The following is a 19,374-nucleotide window of genomic DNA, read 5'->3' on the forward strand; positions in this document are numbered from 1 at the left end:
TCAGAGATCTATTATCTCGACCTTTCACTCTTTCAATAAAGGTCTTAGATTCTATCCAAAAGAAGAAAACATGGTTCAGTTCTGGTTAGATCTATGGTTTGGCCAACAAACTCTCAAAGATCAATTCCCAGAATTATTCTCATTGGCGATAAACCAAGGAGCAACAGTTCCTGAAGAAATGATCTAGACAGGAGCTGTCAGATCATGGCACCCCAACTTCAGGAGAGACCTTTTTGATGAAGAGATTACTCTCTTTTTAAACCTCTCTCATTCTCTCTCCTTTTGTTTCGTAGCTCTTCAAGGTCTGGACATGTTGGTTTGGACTCCCTCTGCCTCAAGAGTTTTCTCAATCTCATCCTTCTACTTGTTTCTCTCCCAACCCCCAACTTTTCCTTTGCATCCGACTTCTTGAATGGCGCAAGCTTGGAACTCGTTCGCCCCTCCAAGTTTACAGTTTTTTTCATGGTTAGTGCTTTATGTAAAAGTCCTAATTGTGGACCAACTCTAGAGGAGAGGCTTCTCAATGCCTAACCGCTGCTCCTTGTGCTTCAATGATGAGGAATCGAACGCTGCTCCTTGTGCTTCAATGATGAGGAATCTAACTCTCGCCTATTGTTATCTTGCCCCTTAGCTTTTAAAGTGTGGGGTAAAATTTTGTCACTCTTCTAAATTCAATGGGTCACTCCCAAAGATGCAGCAGCAATCCTCGGTGCCATAGAACCTTTCCCGAGGCCCAAATTAGGGATTCAGCTTTGGAAAACGGCAGGAGCAGGAACTTTATGGGCGCTCTAGTTTGAGTGAAACCAGAGGATCTTTAGAGGAGAATCCTCAACCCCAAACCTCCTCATCGCCAAAATCAAAGCAAAACTGATTTTTTTGGGCTTCAAACCACAAAATTTTCCAAAGCATGACCCCATCAGCTGTCCACCAGAAATAGAATGCGTTACTCAACCATTCGAAAAGAAAAGTATCTAGAGCCTCATACTGGAGCCCGCCTGACCTGGGACATTTCAAACTAAACTTCGATGGGTGGTCTTTAGGGACACTTCAAACTAAACTTCGGTGGGTGTTCTTTAGGGAATCCAGGTCCCTCAAGAATTGGCGTCATCCTTAGGAACCACCTAGGGGAGCCAATAGCAACTATCTCCAAATTCACAGGCCACAACGAATCAATGGAGGCAGAAGCTTTGGCACTACTAGAGGGCAACATAGGATTGAATTGGTAACTGTAGGGGGAGACTCCAAGAACGTCATCACCTGGGCCCAGAACTCCTCCTCCTCCCCTTGGACTTTATTTCACATCTTTGAAAAAATATCCTGCATTTGTAGGGGACTTCGGGTCGTATGGAAGCACTTGTGGAGGGAAGCAAAACGCAGACACCCTGGCCAAAGCAGCAGCAACTGGTGAAGGAGTTCCTTGATTTTGTTTAACTCTCTTCCTGAAGGACAACTTGTTTTGGATGGGTTTCTTTTTCTTGATTGCTTTGTTTTCAATGTAACTATAAAAAGGGTGGCCTTTTAATTCTGCCCATCGCTCCCCCTCTCTCTCTCTCTCTCCCCCCTGTACCTTTGCTAGCTTCCTGTGGCCAGGTACTACTTTCTTGTCCTGTTGGGACTCTTTACTATATATATAAAAGTCGAACATTCCCGGAAAAAAAAAAAGAAAGAAGTTTCCCCTAAAAACTGCACTTTACCCTTCCCCCTCCCTCCACTTTACCTCTATAAAGGAGCGTCAGTGGCACCCCAGGAGATCTCTATTCATTCTTTCTTTCACTGTTTCAGAGAATCCGTTTACTTTCACTGTTCCTCGAACTCACTCTCCCCTTCATTACCCTGTTCTGCATATAGATAGCCTTTTTTCTCTCTAATGCTATCCATTCTCAGCCCTCTCTTTATTTCATCTTACAAACACTACTCTTTTCACTCGAGCCTTCCCTCGCAGAGGCTCCCTCTTCCTACAACTACTCTCCCTCTTCCACTAAGCCATCTCATCAATGGCTCATATAATTAGCCTGCTTTGCTGTTAGCAAGACTCAAAGTCAGCAAAGAAATCAAAGCTAGAAACTGGAACACCCTCAACCCTTTGCTTCACATGCCCCGGCCCCTACCCATACCCATACCCTGCATGGTAGATTAGCAAGACTTGTAGATCTGCAGTTGGTGTGAAAGGAACACTAGAAAATTTTGAAGACCTGAGGTTCAGGAGGATCACAACCTGGTACACTGCTATTTTTATTTAAAAAGTTGTCGGTAGGTCCTCCCAAAGCTGCCAAGGGCTTCTTAGCCTGGAGTGACGTACGTGCTGATTGCTAGTTCAGCCCCTTACCTTCAGGGGACGCATAGGAACTACTTGCTGCTCGAATGAAGGAAGGCGAAGCCAATCACTCTAGGCACAAAGGCAGCAGTGACCAAGGAGAAAGAATTCCATGGCCAAAGGTCCGTTTCTCCCAACCAGAAAAAGTTGGGCTGTTTTTTTATGTGATCCTTTTCTCTTCTCTTCTCTTCTATGTTCTCCCTCTTGTATTTCTCTACCTCATTTCCCTCTCTCCTTCTTCTCTATTACGATAATTGTATACAGAGAACCCAAAATGTGGGATGCTTTTCTTATATATAAAGTTAACCTTCTTCAAAAAAGAATTACCAACAGCAGATAAAACAAACTCTTCAAAGCATTTTACAGCCTTAGAAGATTGAGATTTAGGAACTTCAGCAAATGAGTGTTGGCAAGATCAAGATGAGCCCAATATACAAATCATGTTTTATATGAGTATAAGATTATAGCTCAATGCAACAATAAGGGAAAAAGACAGTTGCAGCACAAAAGATATGAACAAAATACACAAAATTAAAGGATCATAAGAAGAAAATGACTTTCTAGGGAAAATATTATTATTTGCAAATCCGCCTTATACATATCAAAGTAAGGAATTGAATAATTCTCATTATTCTCCAGCTCTTAGAAGCTACAAGAGAGTAAACAAGGCCCTGTTTGTTCTTGAACAGGAAGAGAAATCACATAGAAGGTGGAAAGCCAGAGAAGAATCACAATTGCTCTCTTATACTTGAATTATACAAGTGCGTCTGCTCCGGCAATGATCTCGAGAATCTCGCCTGTGATCTTGGCCTGCCTCTGCCTGTTGTACACTATGGACAGCGATCTCGTCAACTCGATGGCATTGTCTGTCGCATTGCTCATGGCTGTCATTCTGGCTGCCAGCTCGCTTGCAAGAGACTCCTGCAGGGCCCTTAGTATCTGACTGTTCAGATAAAGCGGCAGCAGCGCGTCCAAAATCTGCACAGGGTCCTGCTCAAACTGCAATATCGGGGAGAACTCTGGTGTCGGGGTCCTCACCACGTCCCTCTCCACTGTGAGCTTCCCCTCTCTAGTTGTCAGCCTGAAGAGCTCATCCTCTGCCGCGTCCACACAAATCCCGTTGACGTCGCAGACCTCGCCTTTTGGAGAGAGGGGAAGCAGAGTGTGGATCACCGGCTCTGATTTCACAAGAGAGACGAACTTTGTATAGAGCAATTCAACCTTGTCAACTTCCTCACTCACAAAGAGAGAGAAGACATCATCGGCGATGGTTTGGGCTTCTTTGGCAGTCGGGAGGTTCCCGCCCTCAAGAAATCGGTCGACCGGGATGTAAGGGCGGCGTTGGAAATATGAATTGCCCTTCTTCCCAACAGAGATGACAGTGTAGGCAACGCCAAGCGACCGCAGGTCGGCAATACGGGCCTCGGCCTTCTTGATGACGGCGTTGTTGAACCCGCCGCACAGGCCACGGTCACCTGTGACAACAACCAGGGCGACCTTCTTGACGGGGCGAATATTGGTGAGGGGGACATCGACATCCTCAGTTTGGAGCTGCTCGTTGATGTTGTAGAGGACCTCCACCAGGGTTTCCGAGAAGGGGCGGCCATTCACCACGGCTTCTTGGGCACGACGCACCTTGGCAGCAGCAACCAGCTTCATGGCCTCGGTGATCTTTTGGGTGTTTTTGACGGAATCAATGCGCTCCCGGAGCTCCCGGAGGCCGCACACGATTGTTGCTGTCCGGGAGCGCTGGGAATGGCTCTTCGACAGATGGTGTGAGGTCTTGGGGGAGAAGAGTGCGAGGTTTGAGCAGGCCATTGTGGATGGTGGTGCGGATTAGTTGCAGAGCATCAATTATGGTGGATTTGAGGGAAATGCAGAGCTAAGTTGGAGAGTTGCAGAGCTCTGAGGTTCAGAATTATCTTTGTTAGCAGGAGAGGAGACGGAAAAGTTTAGGGTTTTGTGTGGGGGAGATGGGAGGGAAATGTGAGGCTTGCGCGGTTTGGCGTTTGGATTGGGGATAAGGAGGGTGCGACCGTTGAGCTTGTGGGCACCCTTTTTACTTTCCAATTCCTCAAATACCTTCCTTTCTTTTCTAATTTTGACCCCCCTCTCAATAAAGGAAACAGTTTTATATAGGGTGTCAACCTTGCACTATCGCCAGCCCAAATCCTTACCACCTTTAACTTACTTATCCAAATAAAACATACACTCTACACCTAAAAAGCTCAGTTAATTATATGCTAGAAATCGATTATTTCGACCTTAAGATTCATAGACAATAAAAAAACAAAAAAAAAAAAGATTTCTAGCCCTAAAAAAAGTTCATATTCTAACAAATTATTTGGATTGTCAATTTTCAAAATTTTAAAGTGTTTATAGATCTATTTGATCGTCACTGTTTTTGGAACTTTAGATTTCATAATTGAGAACAACAATAGATTTTCATATTATAGCAAGGGCTTATGGCACTGAAATTGTATTTTCGGCACAATTTTGAGGTGCACCTTACTTCAATAGTATAAGGTTGGCACCTTATACAAAACCTCACCCCTCAATAAATAGTGGCAAGAAGTCGGTGTTTGTTAAGATACAATTTCTTTAGAAAAGGAACTTCGTTTTTGCTGGGAGGGACCCTTTATTTTCTAAAGGAAAAAGTTTATATAGTGCTGGGGCTCTAAACAATCAAATTTGAACCGACCTAAAAAATTTCACTAAAAGAGGTTGTTTTGATGCTCAAATGTCATCAAATTGATCATCTCGACATCAAGATGCATGGACATCAGAAAAAACATGGATTTCAAGTTTTGGAAATAATGTATTTTGTAACGAATTTTTGGACCATCAATTTTCAAAATTTTCAAGTTTTCATAGATCTGTTGATCTATACTATTTTTTAAGCTTTAAACTTTATAAATAAAGATGAAAATGTATTTTAAAACTATCACAAGGATTTCCAGTATTGAAACCACATTTCTCAACACTATTTGAAGGTAGTCTCTAAGTTGATTATTTAGAGCATAGGCTCTATACAAACCACACCCTTTTCTAAAAGAGTTAAATAAGTCTTTTGGTACTTCTTCTGGAATGTTAAAGAAATTCTGGGTAACTGTGTTTGATTACCTACTGACATGACCTGTCAACTCAGTTTAAACCATTTGCAACCAAAAAATATTAGAGATGGAACTATATTCTACAAACATCTATTGGGTATTTGATCCGACAGTCTATTTTAATTAAACTTTTCCTAAAGTACGACATTCAAGTTTTTCGGGTACAATTGAGTCTTTGGTTTAAACACCGGTTGCAAATATAATTATTCTTCTACAAAAAACAAAAACTTGTTCTAAGCATACAGCTGAAAGACTACAAACCAGGGATTGATGCACAAAACCAGGTTTCTTGAAACAATTAATGTTTGAAGATTCACTTTCTATTAAAGGTTGGTGAGGAATTATAGAGTCTATCATGCTTAAGCTCCGATTTGTGTACAAATGGTATGCATTTTACTTGTTCTTCAGTTTTGACGTCAATGAAATTCGTTTGACAGTACAAATAATTGTAACAATGTAAGCTTCATAGGAGAAACCAATATAGTAATTGTACTCGAACCATCATCAGGCATGATAACATGATCACAATATTTCTTTTATGCAATAAATTATCACGGGTAAAGGAGTGCTTAAGCATTTAATTACACAAAAAGAATAAGTGATGTAATGATCTCAGTGTCGCCTTTAAGTTTTCGAAAACAACTCGAAAAGATTTATTCTTTCTAACAACATATTCAAAGTATCTCCATTATTTATAAAAATTATGTTTGGTATTCAACTGATAGGGTTTTTCCAAATGCCATAAATTCACAGGAAAATAAAAAGAATTCAGTTGAATTTCTCCAATATTGGTAGAAATCGATAGTGGCCCTGTATAACCTAGTGGATCAATAATTTGCATGACAAGAACTTATCCCAAAAAATGTAGCAAGAAGAACGCAACTCTAGAGCAAAAAAATTTATTTGATTTCTCCAACATATTTACAAATACAAAACTTCCCGCAATTTCTGAACTAACCAAGGAAGTAGTGATAACACTAAATTTGACACGTATAATGTAGCAAGGAAGTACCAATTCATCCAATTGCCACCTCTAGAGAGAAAATATTCATTTTAAATGTTAAGCTCTAACTGATTTGAAATTGCAGTTTGGTTAGTGAAAAAAAAATACTTCATGTTCTGTTGGGCATTGTGGGTTTTTCTAGATTGAAATTTGAAGATTTTGTGTGAGAGTTTGTGGAAGAGAGAGTAGAGAAAGGAGGAGAGAGAGGACGCTGTGAGAGAGAGCAGAGGAGAGAGAGAGGTTGATTATGGGGAGAGTGATGAGAGGTCGGATGAGGGGGGCGACACAGAAAGAGTGATGAGCAATGGTTTACAAAACGGATCGGTGACCCGGATCAGGCTTTCAAAAAACCGATTCGGATCGGCGAATCGGCGATCTGCATCGGGAATCGGGTGAATCGGTCAGAATAAAGCTTAAAAAAAATTCCAAAAAATTATTAAAATTCATTATAAATATTGTTTTTTAGGAATTCAATAAAAAATGAGGGTACTCCATTAAGAATTTTCATGTTTTTGAATGAATATGCGAATATTGATATGTTCTTTCCCTGCATGAACCGCCATTCAGCATTTAATTTACAGGATTTCGTGCTCATCCCTACACTGTTGCTATTGGGACTCGATATGTGAATAATATGGCTGGGATAGGGTGGCCTAAGAATCATCATCTCTCTCATTTTCTCTTTGAATAATATGGATTAAAAAAAAAAAAAAACAAATTTTCAAAAAATCGATCATGGATTAAAAAAAAAATCACAAATTTTCAAAAAATTCTATCATGGATTACAAAAAAAAATTCGATCATGGATTAAAAAAAAAAAATCACAAATTTTCAAAAAATTCAATCATGGATTATATAAAATTCGATCATGGATTACATAAAATTCGATCATGGATTACAAAAAAAAACAAACAAAAAAAAACAAAAAATTCAATCGTGGATTACAAAAAAAGAAAAAAAACAGTTCGATCATGGATTACAAAAAATTCAATCATGGATTACAAAAAACTCTATCATGGGTTACAAAAAAAGCAAAAAACAAAAAATTCAATCATGGATTGCAAAAAAAAAAACAAACATTTCGATCATGGATTACAAAAAAAAAACAAACATTTCGATCATGTATTACAAAACATTCGATCATGGATTACAAAAAATTCTATCATGGGTTACAATAAAAAAAAAAAAAACAAAAAAAGCGATCATGGATTACAAGAAAAGAAAACAAACATTTCGATCATGGATTACAAAAAATTCTATTATGGGTTACAAAAAACCAAAAAATTTGATCATGGATTACAAAAAAACAAAAACAATTCGATCATGGATTACAAAAAAATCGATCAAGTATTACAAAAAAATCTATCATGGATTAAAAAAAAAAAAAAAAAAAAAAAAAAAAAAAAACCGTACGGACTCGCCGATTCCGTACAGTGAATCGGCGAGTCACTGTGCGGAATCGTCCGGTTCTCTCTAGAACCGGACGATTTCCAATTTTTCAACCGATCCGGTCCCTTTTCGTGAATTCTGAGTCGAACCGGGCGAGTCCGGTTCAACTCGGCGTTTTTTAAAACACTGGTGATGAGAGAGCGAATGAGGGGAGACGGACAGAGAGAGGGCGGATGAAGGGATACAGACATAGAGGGTGCATAGTTCACAAGTAGGAAAATAATAATATATCGGAAAACTAAACTATAGCTAATAAATGGGTTTTATTTTAAAAAGTTCGAGGAAAAAATCAGGTAAACAATTCGGATCACCCAAAAATACGGTGCGTTATAGAATCATGAATATTTCGGATTTGCCTAAAAAAAATAAGTGAAAATATTGGATATGTAGAAATCACACAATATAGAATTATGATTTGTAGTTTTTGTACAGATACATTAAAGTCATTGAGCAATAATTTTATGGCCTTGCCTAGTGTCATTAGAGTAATAATGAATAATAATTTGTCGAAACTCTCAATAAATCCATCAATAATACTTACTTTGCTGTCACAACACAAAACATAAAATAAATTTGTTGGGAGCATATAATGAAATAACAACAACGACAATACTAAAAACAAGAACTATATTAGTAAATAATAAGAACTGTAAACCAAGATATATGATTATTGTTCATAAACTAAAAAATAAAAAAGACCTTGAGTATAGGATTGTAGTTAACTAAAATAAAACACAAACATTCAAATATGTAAAATAGTGGTCTATTCAAAATGCTATGTTACATACTTCAATGAAATAAAAAAATAAAATAAAAAATAAAATAAAAATAAAAATATGAAATTAATCAAATTTCTCTATGCATAAAGAAAGCAACAAAATGCTTAAGTAAATTCAAATCTTAGATTGAATTTCTAGCTATCTAAATCTTTAATATCATTGATTATCTCTCTTTCTCTTTATAAGGATGTTCCAAGTTTTAAGAAAAATATATTTTTTTTTCCGTTGAGTTACTATTCTTTTAACTCTACCTATTATTGTGAGATACATGATTATTTCGATATCTTAGTTTTTGGGAGATATATTGCTTGTATTTTTCGTGCACTTTTTTAAAAGGAACTTAATGGTGAAATTTTTGACAGAATTTTTTGTTAACTCAAAATTTTTAATTTACTCCCACTATTAATGTGCTTATCTTTAAATCAGAATTCAATAATATTATATAAATGAAGAAATAAATTTATAGGGAAGATGTTTTTTTAAATTTTTTTGAAAAAAAATTAAATTCGGATTTATATTGGTTCCTTTAAAAAAAAAGTGATTTTTTAAAGATCTTTTGAAAAGTTCGGAGTTCTTAATGGATTTAAAAAAATGGGGAATTTTTTACGTTTTAAATGGAGACTTACTAACTATGAGAGGGTGATGAGACATAGGGTTGAGGGAAGAGAGAGGGATGGGGAGAGAGACATACCTGGGCGAAAATGAGAAGAGGAGCGAAAATGAGAAGAGGAGTGAGGGGTAGAGCGAGCAGGAGGCGAGACATCGATGCACAGAGGAGTGAGGGGTAGAGCGAGCAGGAGGCGAGACATCGATGCACAGAGGAGTGAGGGGTCGAGCGAGCACGAGGCAAGAGGTCGAGCAAGAAATGAGATTAGCGTTGTTGTGGGGACTTTTTATCGGGAACGGTTCCTACCCCCCTCCTCAAGAACTTAAACTTTTCTTTCTTAAAAGAGAGAAGGGAATTTTTTTTGAAACGTTTATCTCTTTTCACTGTAACAGTTCTTTCGTGTCAAACGCCCAAGTGCTACAGCAGTTTGGAAAGATATCTTTAAGGACCAGGACTTTCCTGAAAACAAACACGCCCTCATAGTCTTTTTTTTTTTTTTTAAACTTATCAAAAAAATATAGAGAAATTATCAGAAATATTCCTTACCTTTAGCTTAATAGGAAAAAAACCCCAAACTTTTATAAACCTCGTCTACACATTTTTTTCTTATTTTCGATTTTTTTTTACCAAAATAACCCTCACGATAATCGTGTTGTCGTAATACATATTGCATTGGAAAAATTACAAAAAACCCCCAAGACCACACTTTCTATGCAACTTACGCTCAACCGAAGTTTTTGTGTCACTTTTTTCTAAGAACCACACTTTTTATGCAAATACCCCCCCAAGGGAAAAAGTTCAAACGGAAATGCCCTTCCCGGACACAGAAATCAATTTGGCCAGATTTGACATTGACTTTCGGAGCTCATTGCCGGAGCAAACCACCGCAGTGCCGGAGAGCATGATCCACTGCCGGAGCGCACATACACAGTGCTGGAGCGCTGTGACTCCAGATTCTACTGTTGGAGCGCACTTACACAGTGTCAGAGCGCATGTCCACTTCCGGAGTGCACATAGACAGTGCCAAAGCGCTGTGACTCCAAAGTGTTGCACTGCCGGAGCATACATAGACAGTTCCAGAGCGTTGTGACTCCAAAGTGTTGCACTTTCGGAGCACACTTATACAGTGTCGGAGAGTATCATCTACTGCCGGAGCGCACATACACAGTGCCAGAGCGCTGTGACTCCTTATTCCACTGTCGGAACGCACTTACACAGTGTTGGAGCGCATGATCCACTGCTGGAGCACACATAGACAGTGTTGGAGTGCTGTGACGCTAGAGTGTTGCACTGTTGGAACGCACTTACGCAGTGTCGGAGTGCACATCTATTGCCGGAGCACACATACACAATGCCAGAGCATTGCGACTCCAAATTCCATTGCTGGAGCGCACTTACATAGTGCCAGAGCGCATGATCCACTGCCAGAGCACACATAGACAGTGCCGGAGCACTAGGACTCCAAAGTATTGTACTGCCGGAGTGCACTTACACAAAGGAGAGGGAGGCGTGGGTAAGGTCAAAAGTAAGGAAGAGTAGTTTAGGCATTTTTTAAATTTTTATTTGTTGTTGGGGGGGGGGAAGTATTTGCATAGAAAGTATATTTTTTGGGAAAAAGTGAGAGAAAAAGTTAGGTTGGGGGTAAGTTGCATAAAAAGTGTAGTTTTGGGGTTTTTTTTGTAATATTCCCCATTGCATTTTATACAGTAATTTAAATACTGTAATAACTTGAAGTAATATTACAATACTTTAAGTATCGTAAAACTTAACCATATTATACGGCATTTTTGTTACCGTAAGAAGTTAAATTTTTATTACAGCACACAAAATTCCGTAATACTATCGCACTCTCTATATCGTAACCCGTAGCCATTTTCTTCTTTACGGTTATGATTATATCATTTTAGGGCTATATTCTTCTCAACCTCAAGATTTCTGGTGCTCAATCTCTCATGGGGTCTCTCTTTCCCTCATTTCCGTCATCTCTTCAGATCTTTGAGGTAAGAAAATTTTCTCCAAATTTAAATTTTTGAGTACTTTGTAGCATTTCAACCAACTCAGGGTAAATTGGTTCGTTATATAGAGTGGAATTTGAAAAACAAAATTGCTTGAGGTTACTCTATGGCTTGATAGATTACATCACTAAAATTTACCAGGGGTGTGTTTCCTAGTTGTTTACAAAACTTGGGGCATAGAATTTTGATCAACCCCTAAACGAATCATACCCAGGACCGGTTCTAATAACTTTACTTGTATAAACCTACACTAAATCATAAACTGTGCTCAAACCAGTAAATTCAGGAAAGTAAACTTATATGTTAAGCATGTGTTTTTCTTAATGCAAAATCATTTTTCCACATCTATTAACTTCTAGGAGTTTGATAATTTTTTATTATCCTGGAATTTTTGAACATTTGATTTTTTTTTTTTTATCTGTTAATAAGTAGAATATTCTAACTTCTAGACCAATGATATTCACTAGAGCAATTGACTCATCTAATTCATATATTAAATAAAATGAGTGATATGACAATTTAAATGTGAGTCCCAATTTGAATGCGAATCATGATATAGTAACAACTTCAATGAGTTCTGCATTTTCATATCATGTTGATTAAAAGATGCTGCATATCAATATAGTTCTTCTAAATTGGACCCAAAGAAAAATTGAATGTTAACAATATTTTGGCTAAAATTTGATCAAGTACACAAGCATACAAAATTGTTGTCTATCCTATGTAATTTCTGCCTTCTTTTTTATATTTTTACTCAATGTTAAGCATTTTCTAGCTTCAGTTCTACTTTGACCGTGTCTTTTGCTTTTTCTTATCTGATGAATAAAATATTGCGATTTGTCCCATCTAATTTAAATAATGAGCGAGAGAGAGAAGAGAGAGAGAGATAAAGTCCCATTTAATTTAAACAATGAGAGAGAGAAGAGAGAGAGAGAGAGAGAGACTTTAATGCACATTTGAGACTTCTTGTTCGACAATAAAAAACAAAATTTAATTTCAATGAATGTTTGAGACTAGTAAATGTAAGTAATCAAATACCAAACCAAGATTGATTTCTTTTCAAGTTTAACGAACTTTTGAGTACTTTGTAGTAGTGGTTTAAGAATCGTCGAGTCAGCATGGACTCGGGTGATTCGACATCAAATACCAAACCAAGACTGATTTCTTATCAAGTTTAACGAACTTTTGAGTGCGTTGTAGTAGTGGTTTAAGAATCGTCGAGTCAGCATGAACTCGGGCGATTTGACACGAGAATCGGTCACCCCGTGTCGATTCTAGCTCAAAATAGGAAACCGCCCGTTAGAAAGGAACCAGGCTAGTTGGGCGATTTTGACGTCACGAAACGGATTATGATGTCACATAACATTATGATGTCACACAATGGATTATGATGTGGCCGTGTTAAAGGGCATTTTTTTAATTTTCTTTAAAAAAGGGGTAATTACGACATTGTACAAGTATGGCCACATGTGCCTTTGTCAGCCACATGCTTGATCATACTTTTCAAGCATGCAATGAAACACGGTACAAAGGAAGGTTTTATTGACGTAAAAGTTCTCTTAAGTTTTTGATGTGGGATTTGAGCATGGTACTTAGGCTTGAAAAGGCAAATACAATATAGCATTTTATTATAAAAGGTAAGACAACAAGTGGTGTTGTGGTGTAGTTGGTTATCACATATATCTTGTACACAAAAGGTTCGTAGTTTGAATCGGGGCAACACTATCTTTTTATTTTTTTGTTAAAAAAAAAAAAAAGTTTCCTTATTGTCAAAAAAAAGAAAAAAAAAGGTAATACAACAAGTATTTATTGTCAAAAAAAAAAAAAAAAAGGGTAATACAACAAGTATTTATTGTCAAAAAATAAATAAAAGGAAATACAAAAAGGTTTTTTTTTTTTAAAATAAAATTTATCTTATTGTCAAAAAAAAAAAAAGGTAATACAACAAGTATTTATTGTCAATAAATAAATAAAAATTAATACAACAAGTAACATGCTTTTATTTTTATAACATGATGGTCTTTAACATAAATTTAGAAATATTATTTTAAAGATAGAGTTAATACAATGAGGCCATTTGAAATCTCTCTCTCTCTCTCTCTCTCTCTCTACTAACAATCTCTTCCACTAAATTTATTCAAGAAACCTAAAAAATTAGATTTTTGAAAACTAAAAGTGTTATTTAAAAAATTGGTACGCATTCTAATAATTTCTATATTGATAACCAAATCTTGTAATTTATTTATTAATTTATTTGCATTATAAATTATGTAATGTACTATTTTTTCTTCCAATTGCCAATAATATATTTTAAATTAGATGATATTATAAGATATTTTGGATTTGTTATTATTTGTATAGTAAAATAATTATAAAATGTAAACCAACAATTTCAATTTTAGTATATAATATTATAATTAGTTAGGTTGTAATAATTTTGGATTATAGTTAGTTAAGTTGTAATAATTTGGGTTTTTTTTAGTGGATTAGGGTTTTCTACCAATTCAATATTTTAGTGGCCTTTTTTTCATCAATTTAATCCATTCTTTAATGTAGTCCGTGTATGAATATATACTTTATCCATGATATTCTATGATTTTTATTTTGTGTGATATAAATTTAATGGTTAACATAAATTCATCCAGGAAAAGAACATCTCAATATTCGCATATTGATGAAAACAAATGAAATTTAATAATGTAGTACCCCATTTTTTATTGTATTCCTAAAAAAAAATATTTATAGTGATTTTTAATATTTTTGAATTTTTTTATTATCGAATCCAACCGATTCGGCTTATTCTCGATCTGACCCGTCAATTCACCGATCCGGATGGATTTTTGGGGTACCTGGTCCTGGGCACAGATCCATTTTTCAAACCACTGCTTTGTAGCATTTCAGCCAATGACATTTTGTAGTTTCTTTTATTGATTGATCTTTTACTTTGTCATATCCTTTGTCAAGTGTCTGATAGACTAATAGTAGTCTATTTACCATGAGTTTGTTGTTTATGGTGGATTTTTGAACATGGATCATGGCAGAAGACGCATCCTGCCCTGAAGGTCCTAAGATTCCTACATTCCTGATAAATCAATTTATTTATTTTAGTATCTGAAATCACAAATTCCATTTCAGGATTAAGAAAATCCCCTCGGGGTTGATGAAAGGGCCAATACAGTTTCTTTATGGCCTTTAACAAACAATGATCAAATCGATTTGGTCCAAAGATCAGGATTGTATCCTCTAACCATAGTACCGATGACTCACCACGACCGTGGTACATTTTCTACTATTATCAAGAGGTGGCACATAGAGACGAACAACATGCACTTCAATATAGACATATGAGAGATGATACATACTCTTGAAGATGCATGAAAAATTCTCTAGTTAAAGGTGACTGGTGTAGCTGTAACTTTGAGGAGAGTGGAGAACTATGGGGATTATATAGTCCATATGTTAAGCCACCTGGTAGTAACCATTATATTATCTGGTTGACATGGTTGAGGAACACTTTTAAACAGTGGCCACATAACTATAACCGCAACACCCTTTTATGAAACACTCGTGCCTACCTCCTATATCTAGTCGGTTGCACAATCTTTGTGGATTTCACAGATGGTACGGTGCTTACAATATATTTACAGCTTTTTGAGGATATGGAAGTAGCTGGCCAGTATGCATGGGGTACAACTGCTCTAGCCACTTTTGTTTTGAGGTTTGTCAAAAGTTGTTTGTCCTGGTCATCAACACCTCAACAGATCAACCACTATTTTGTTGGTAATACTAGTATTAATGTTTTGATAGTTTTTAAAAATTTTGATAGATATTTTTTATTGTAATTCTTATTTTTTATACATACATTTCAGTGCCGGGCGTATAAACATTTTAAATTGTTGCGCCTAATTCCTAAGCAAATAAGGGCAAGGCAACCTAGATCCCTCAAGTGGCCCTCTCCTAGAGAGTGGGATAACTCTAATAAGTTCCATCTTGTGGGGCGATAGGAGACTGATAACGCACGAATATATGATGTTAGTATAGAATATTTATCATCAATTTTTTTTATTTATATGTTAATTAATTTTTGGTGCAAGTTAATTAACTCAAAATTTGTCTTTTTTTTTTGTCATAGGTCATATGAACCCCATACAATAATTATCCTGACTTAGGAGAGGAAACTGAAGAGGATAATGATTAGGCCTTATTGTTCACCGACTGCTTTGTGTCACATATACCTCATATGTGGACACATTTGTGAGGGGTACATTCCAGATTGTGTGCTCTGGTAGTTTGGACTTCATCAAGGGATACCGGCTGATTCCTTGCAATGGGAGAGGAGGGAGAGAAGGGGGAAGGTGACTGACAACTGAGTAGGCGATCTTCAAAATGAAATTTATATGTGGACGAATAGGTTAGATTATATGTGTCAGACAAATGAAGATATGATCAATGGGAAGCCGAAATAAGAATACATCGAGTGGTACAAGCTAGGGACAATGCCCTTAATCCATAATCCATAATCCATTTAGGAAATGTCCTTCCAAATATACACATTGAGGTTATAATGATGAAGATAGAGTGGTAATAATATTTTAGAACCGTTATTGTTTTATTCATGACATTTTAATTTTAGAAGTTTCAATAATCTATTTTCATATGACTTGATGCAGCCTAGGGACATTAGTCATGCAGCTCAACTTGTACGTGAAGGTTACAATTCAAGAAATTAGGATCTAATTGGGGAAGCACTAGAATTGCTGAAAATTTATAACCCAGAAGTTGCAGGGGATGAGGATGCATATGAGGATATAACGTACGACCAGTATGACTCCCTTCTCGACCAGATGAGGGGCCAAGTAATACACAACCCATTCCCACATCGGTTCAACCAGAGGAGCCTAGAAGATAATTACGTCATCGCGTGGTAAGACAACAAGAGAGCCACTTAAATACAAAATTGCAGTTGCCATAGTGGGGTGAGAAGTTACTAGTATGACCAAAGTGTTCATGATGATATTTTATGTTTTTTTGTTGTAAAGAAGCCATTAGAGCCTATACTGTGTAAAGAGGCTAGTAGCGCCTATACTGTGTAAAGATGTCAGTAGTGCCTATGCTGTTTTTTTGTGATGTGTGATATTTATGAAAAGTTGAAATATCAATATTTTGTGATATTTGTATATTTTTTGTTTATTCGTGTTTTGTTGGTTTAATGAGTTTATAACACTATTCTGCATCTTATATATCCAAGTGTTTCTTTAAAAATCATTTAGTAGTATCTTGCTCTTTTTCTTTGCTTATTTAATATATCATGACTTTATATGTGGATTGGTCGGATGCATGGATGATATGCACTACTCCATCATTTTTTATTGTTTGTCTTTGTCTTGTATCATTGGAAAGTAAAAATCCATCCAATGTGTTTAACCAAATGCACATGTTCAGGATATGCTTATGTGAAAACTTTGGTACCAAAGTTTAATGAATTGGAGCTTTAACTGTCAATACATTCATCTTATTAACTTTAAATATCTCCAGAATATATGTTAAATTGTTAGTTACATCATGCTTCTCATTTTAATTTCTTATGTGTCTATCTGGGTGTGTGATAAGCTTTTGAAATGTGCAGCTTAAAGAACATGGAGTTTTGGAGCATTATAGTCTTTTGGGTACCGTAATTATATAACCAATCTTTACAGTAAACAAAAGACCGTAATATGTATTACGGTAATTTTTTACCGTAAAGATAAGTTACAATATTACTGTACTGAAAAGACCGTTATGCTCCAAAAGCTTATGGAAACCTTCTTGAGTTTTGGAGCATTACGATCTTTGGGGTACCGTAATTATATAACTAATCTTTATGGTAAACGAAAGACTATAATAAGTATTACAATAATTTTTTTATTGTAAAGATAAGATACAACATTACGGTATCGAAAAGACAATAATGCTCCAAAAGCTTTTGCAAACCTTCTGGAGTTTAGGAGCATTACGGTCTTTTGGGTATCATAATTATAACTAATACTTATAGTAAACAAAAGACCATAATAAGTATTACGGTAAATTTTTTACCGTAAAGATATGTTATAGCATTACGGTACCCAAAAGATCATAATGCACCTTTTGCATATCGTAATTATATAACTCATCTTTACGGTAAACAAAAAGCTGTAATGAGTATTACGGTAATTTTTTTACCGTAATGAATATTACTATATTGTTTTTACTGTAAGTATTTTTACATTTTTTTTTATAAATTTGAACAATCACATACGACATTACATTAAGTCTTCTATAAACAATTTCACATATCACATTACACATAAAAATTGAACTTAAGTGATCTATAAACAACATATAAACAAACACATTACATTAAGATTAAGTCTTGTTTTTAAAATTGAATAAGATTGAACACATATTTTTTTAAAAGTGAACATGCACTCATCAAAATCAACAACTTAGATATTTTATTAATTGAACCAAAAAGTCATATCAATAGGCACTGACCTCTTTAAAAATTCAAAAACAAAATGGCATATCAAAAAAATATCAACTAACACTAACGACCTCTTTACATCATTTCATATGCTTGATTTGCATGTCTTCAGGTTATGGCCCACGACCTCGCATCGACTACTTAAGATGCCTAAACTCTTTGTATTTTATTACGTATGTCGTTTCTTTGGTCGACCCACAGTTCGCCTTACAGCTGACAACATTACTGTTGTATATACAATCTCTAACAACTATAGTGCATCACGCATTGGGTTGAAAGTAAGGGAATATGCTCTACGGTACATTTGAACTGCGAAATGAATGTCGCAAAACTCTGTAACATCTTGATGTCTATGATTTGTAGCGGTGATCGCATGACTGCACAACAACCCACTAACCCACCATACTCGAAAACTGCATGCATGTGTTGCCGGATTAACAATATATTTCTTATCCGCATTGATCTCATATGTATCATCATGTGCCCACATGACTTTATAAAGGAATTTAGACTTATCCTTCCTCATGTCTATTACCTCTTGAGACTTCGATGTGAGCACGCCACTCCATTCTAGAGACATGGCCATCTTCTTTGAAAATTTTCCCATGAGCTTAACCCTTAGGCATTCAATGAGTTTAATAAGGAGCTTCTCTCGAGTTTTTAAAATCCATCGATTATATGATTCAGATCTGTTAGATGTCAGATAATTCTATCTATACCCCCGAAAATATGCATTTACCCAATATTTTGGATGCTGTAACATGATCCAGTTATAGGCCTCAACATTTACACTCTTAATCTTTGCCATGTACTCATCGAAGTCTGATATAGACAATGTATGTGTAGCTTTCCAATAAAGCTTTAGGAGCGTCGAATTTCTATAGACCTTTTTGAAGTTATCAGCACGGTGATTCATACAATAGCCTTGTCACTGGATGAAAATACTTTTTCACTTGCGGTTTGTAACTCTTTCTAACGATCTATGACAATAGTCAATGCCGGCAAATTAATCATCTTGAAAAACTGCTCATTGAGAAGCTCTAGAAATCAAGTCCAACTTGGTGTATTTTCACTCTCAACTACTGCATGTGCTATAAGAAATATATTTTCATTCGTATCTACCCCAACTGCAGCCAATAATATCCCTTTGTATCTTCCCTTACAAAATGTCCCATCTAGTCCTATTAGTGGCCTGCAACCATACAAACATGGACGATTGACTATAAATACACACTCAAACCTATCCTGATCATCTATTTGGATAACCGTTACGATTCCAAGGTCAGTGATTCATATCTTATGAAGGTACGTGATGAGATCCTCATATACCTTCACATGGAAACCCTCATTTATCTCTTGTGCAACCTCTTTACCCCGCCATGCTTGTTGATAAGATAACACGACACCGTGATCATGTTGTATATCACTAACCACATCTCCAAGTGTTAGTATGGGCATATCATTCAAACGGTTTGTTATCTTGCTTGCTATCCAGTGGCTTCGGGCGAGCGAATGATGAAGCCTACTATTCAGTTGGCACATAAGTGAATGTTTACAAAGTTTTGTTACATTAACCCTCGAACAACGTACTTACC

General features: G+C 36.3%; 1 protein-coding gene across 1 annotated transcript; it reads right to left on the minus strand.

Moving 5' to 3' along the window:
* Positions 1-2,858: 2,858 nt before the first annotated feature.
* LOC18445706 (ATP synthase gamma chain, chloroplastic) lies at positions 2,859-4,246 on the minus strand. Its single transcript, XM_006855838.4, has one exon. The coding sequence runs from the start codon at positions 4,130-4,132 to the stop codon at positions 3,068-3,070; it is 1,065 nt and encodes a 354-aa protein (XP_006855900.1). The 5' UTR covers positions 4,133-4,246; the 3' UTR covers positions 2,859-3,067.
* Between the last annotated feature and the right edge of the window lie 15,128 nt (positions 4,247-19,374).

The sequence above is a fragment of the Amborella trichopoda genome, chromosome 2 (assembly GCF_054954075.1).
Source record: "Amborella trichopoda isolate Santa Cruz 75 chromosome 2, AtrichopodaSantaCruz75HAP2 v2.0, whole genome shotgun sequence".
In the NCBI taxonomy this organism is placed as follows: domain Eukaryota; kingdom Viridiplantae; phylum Streptophyta; class Magnoliopsida; order Amborellales; family Amborellaceae; genus Amborella; species Amborella trichopoda.

Bases quoted from the DNA above. Each gene is read 5' to 3' on its own strand.
- LOC18445706 (XM_006855838.4), bottom strand. From the start codon at position 4,132: ATGGCCTGCTCAAACCTCGCACTCTTCTCCCCCAAGACCTCACACCAT.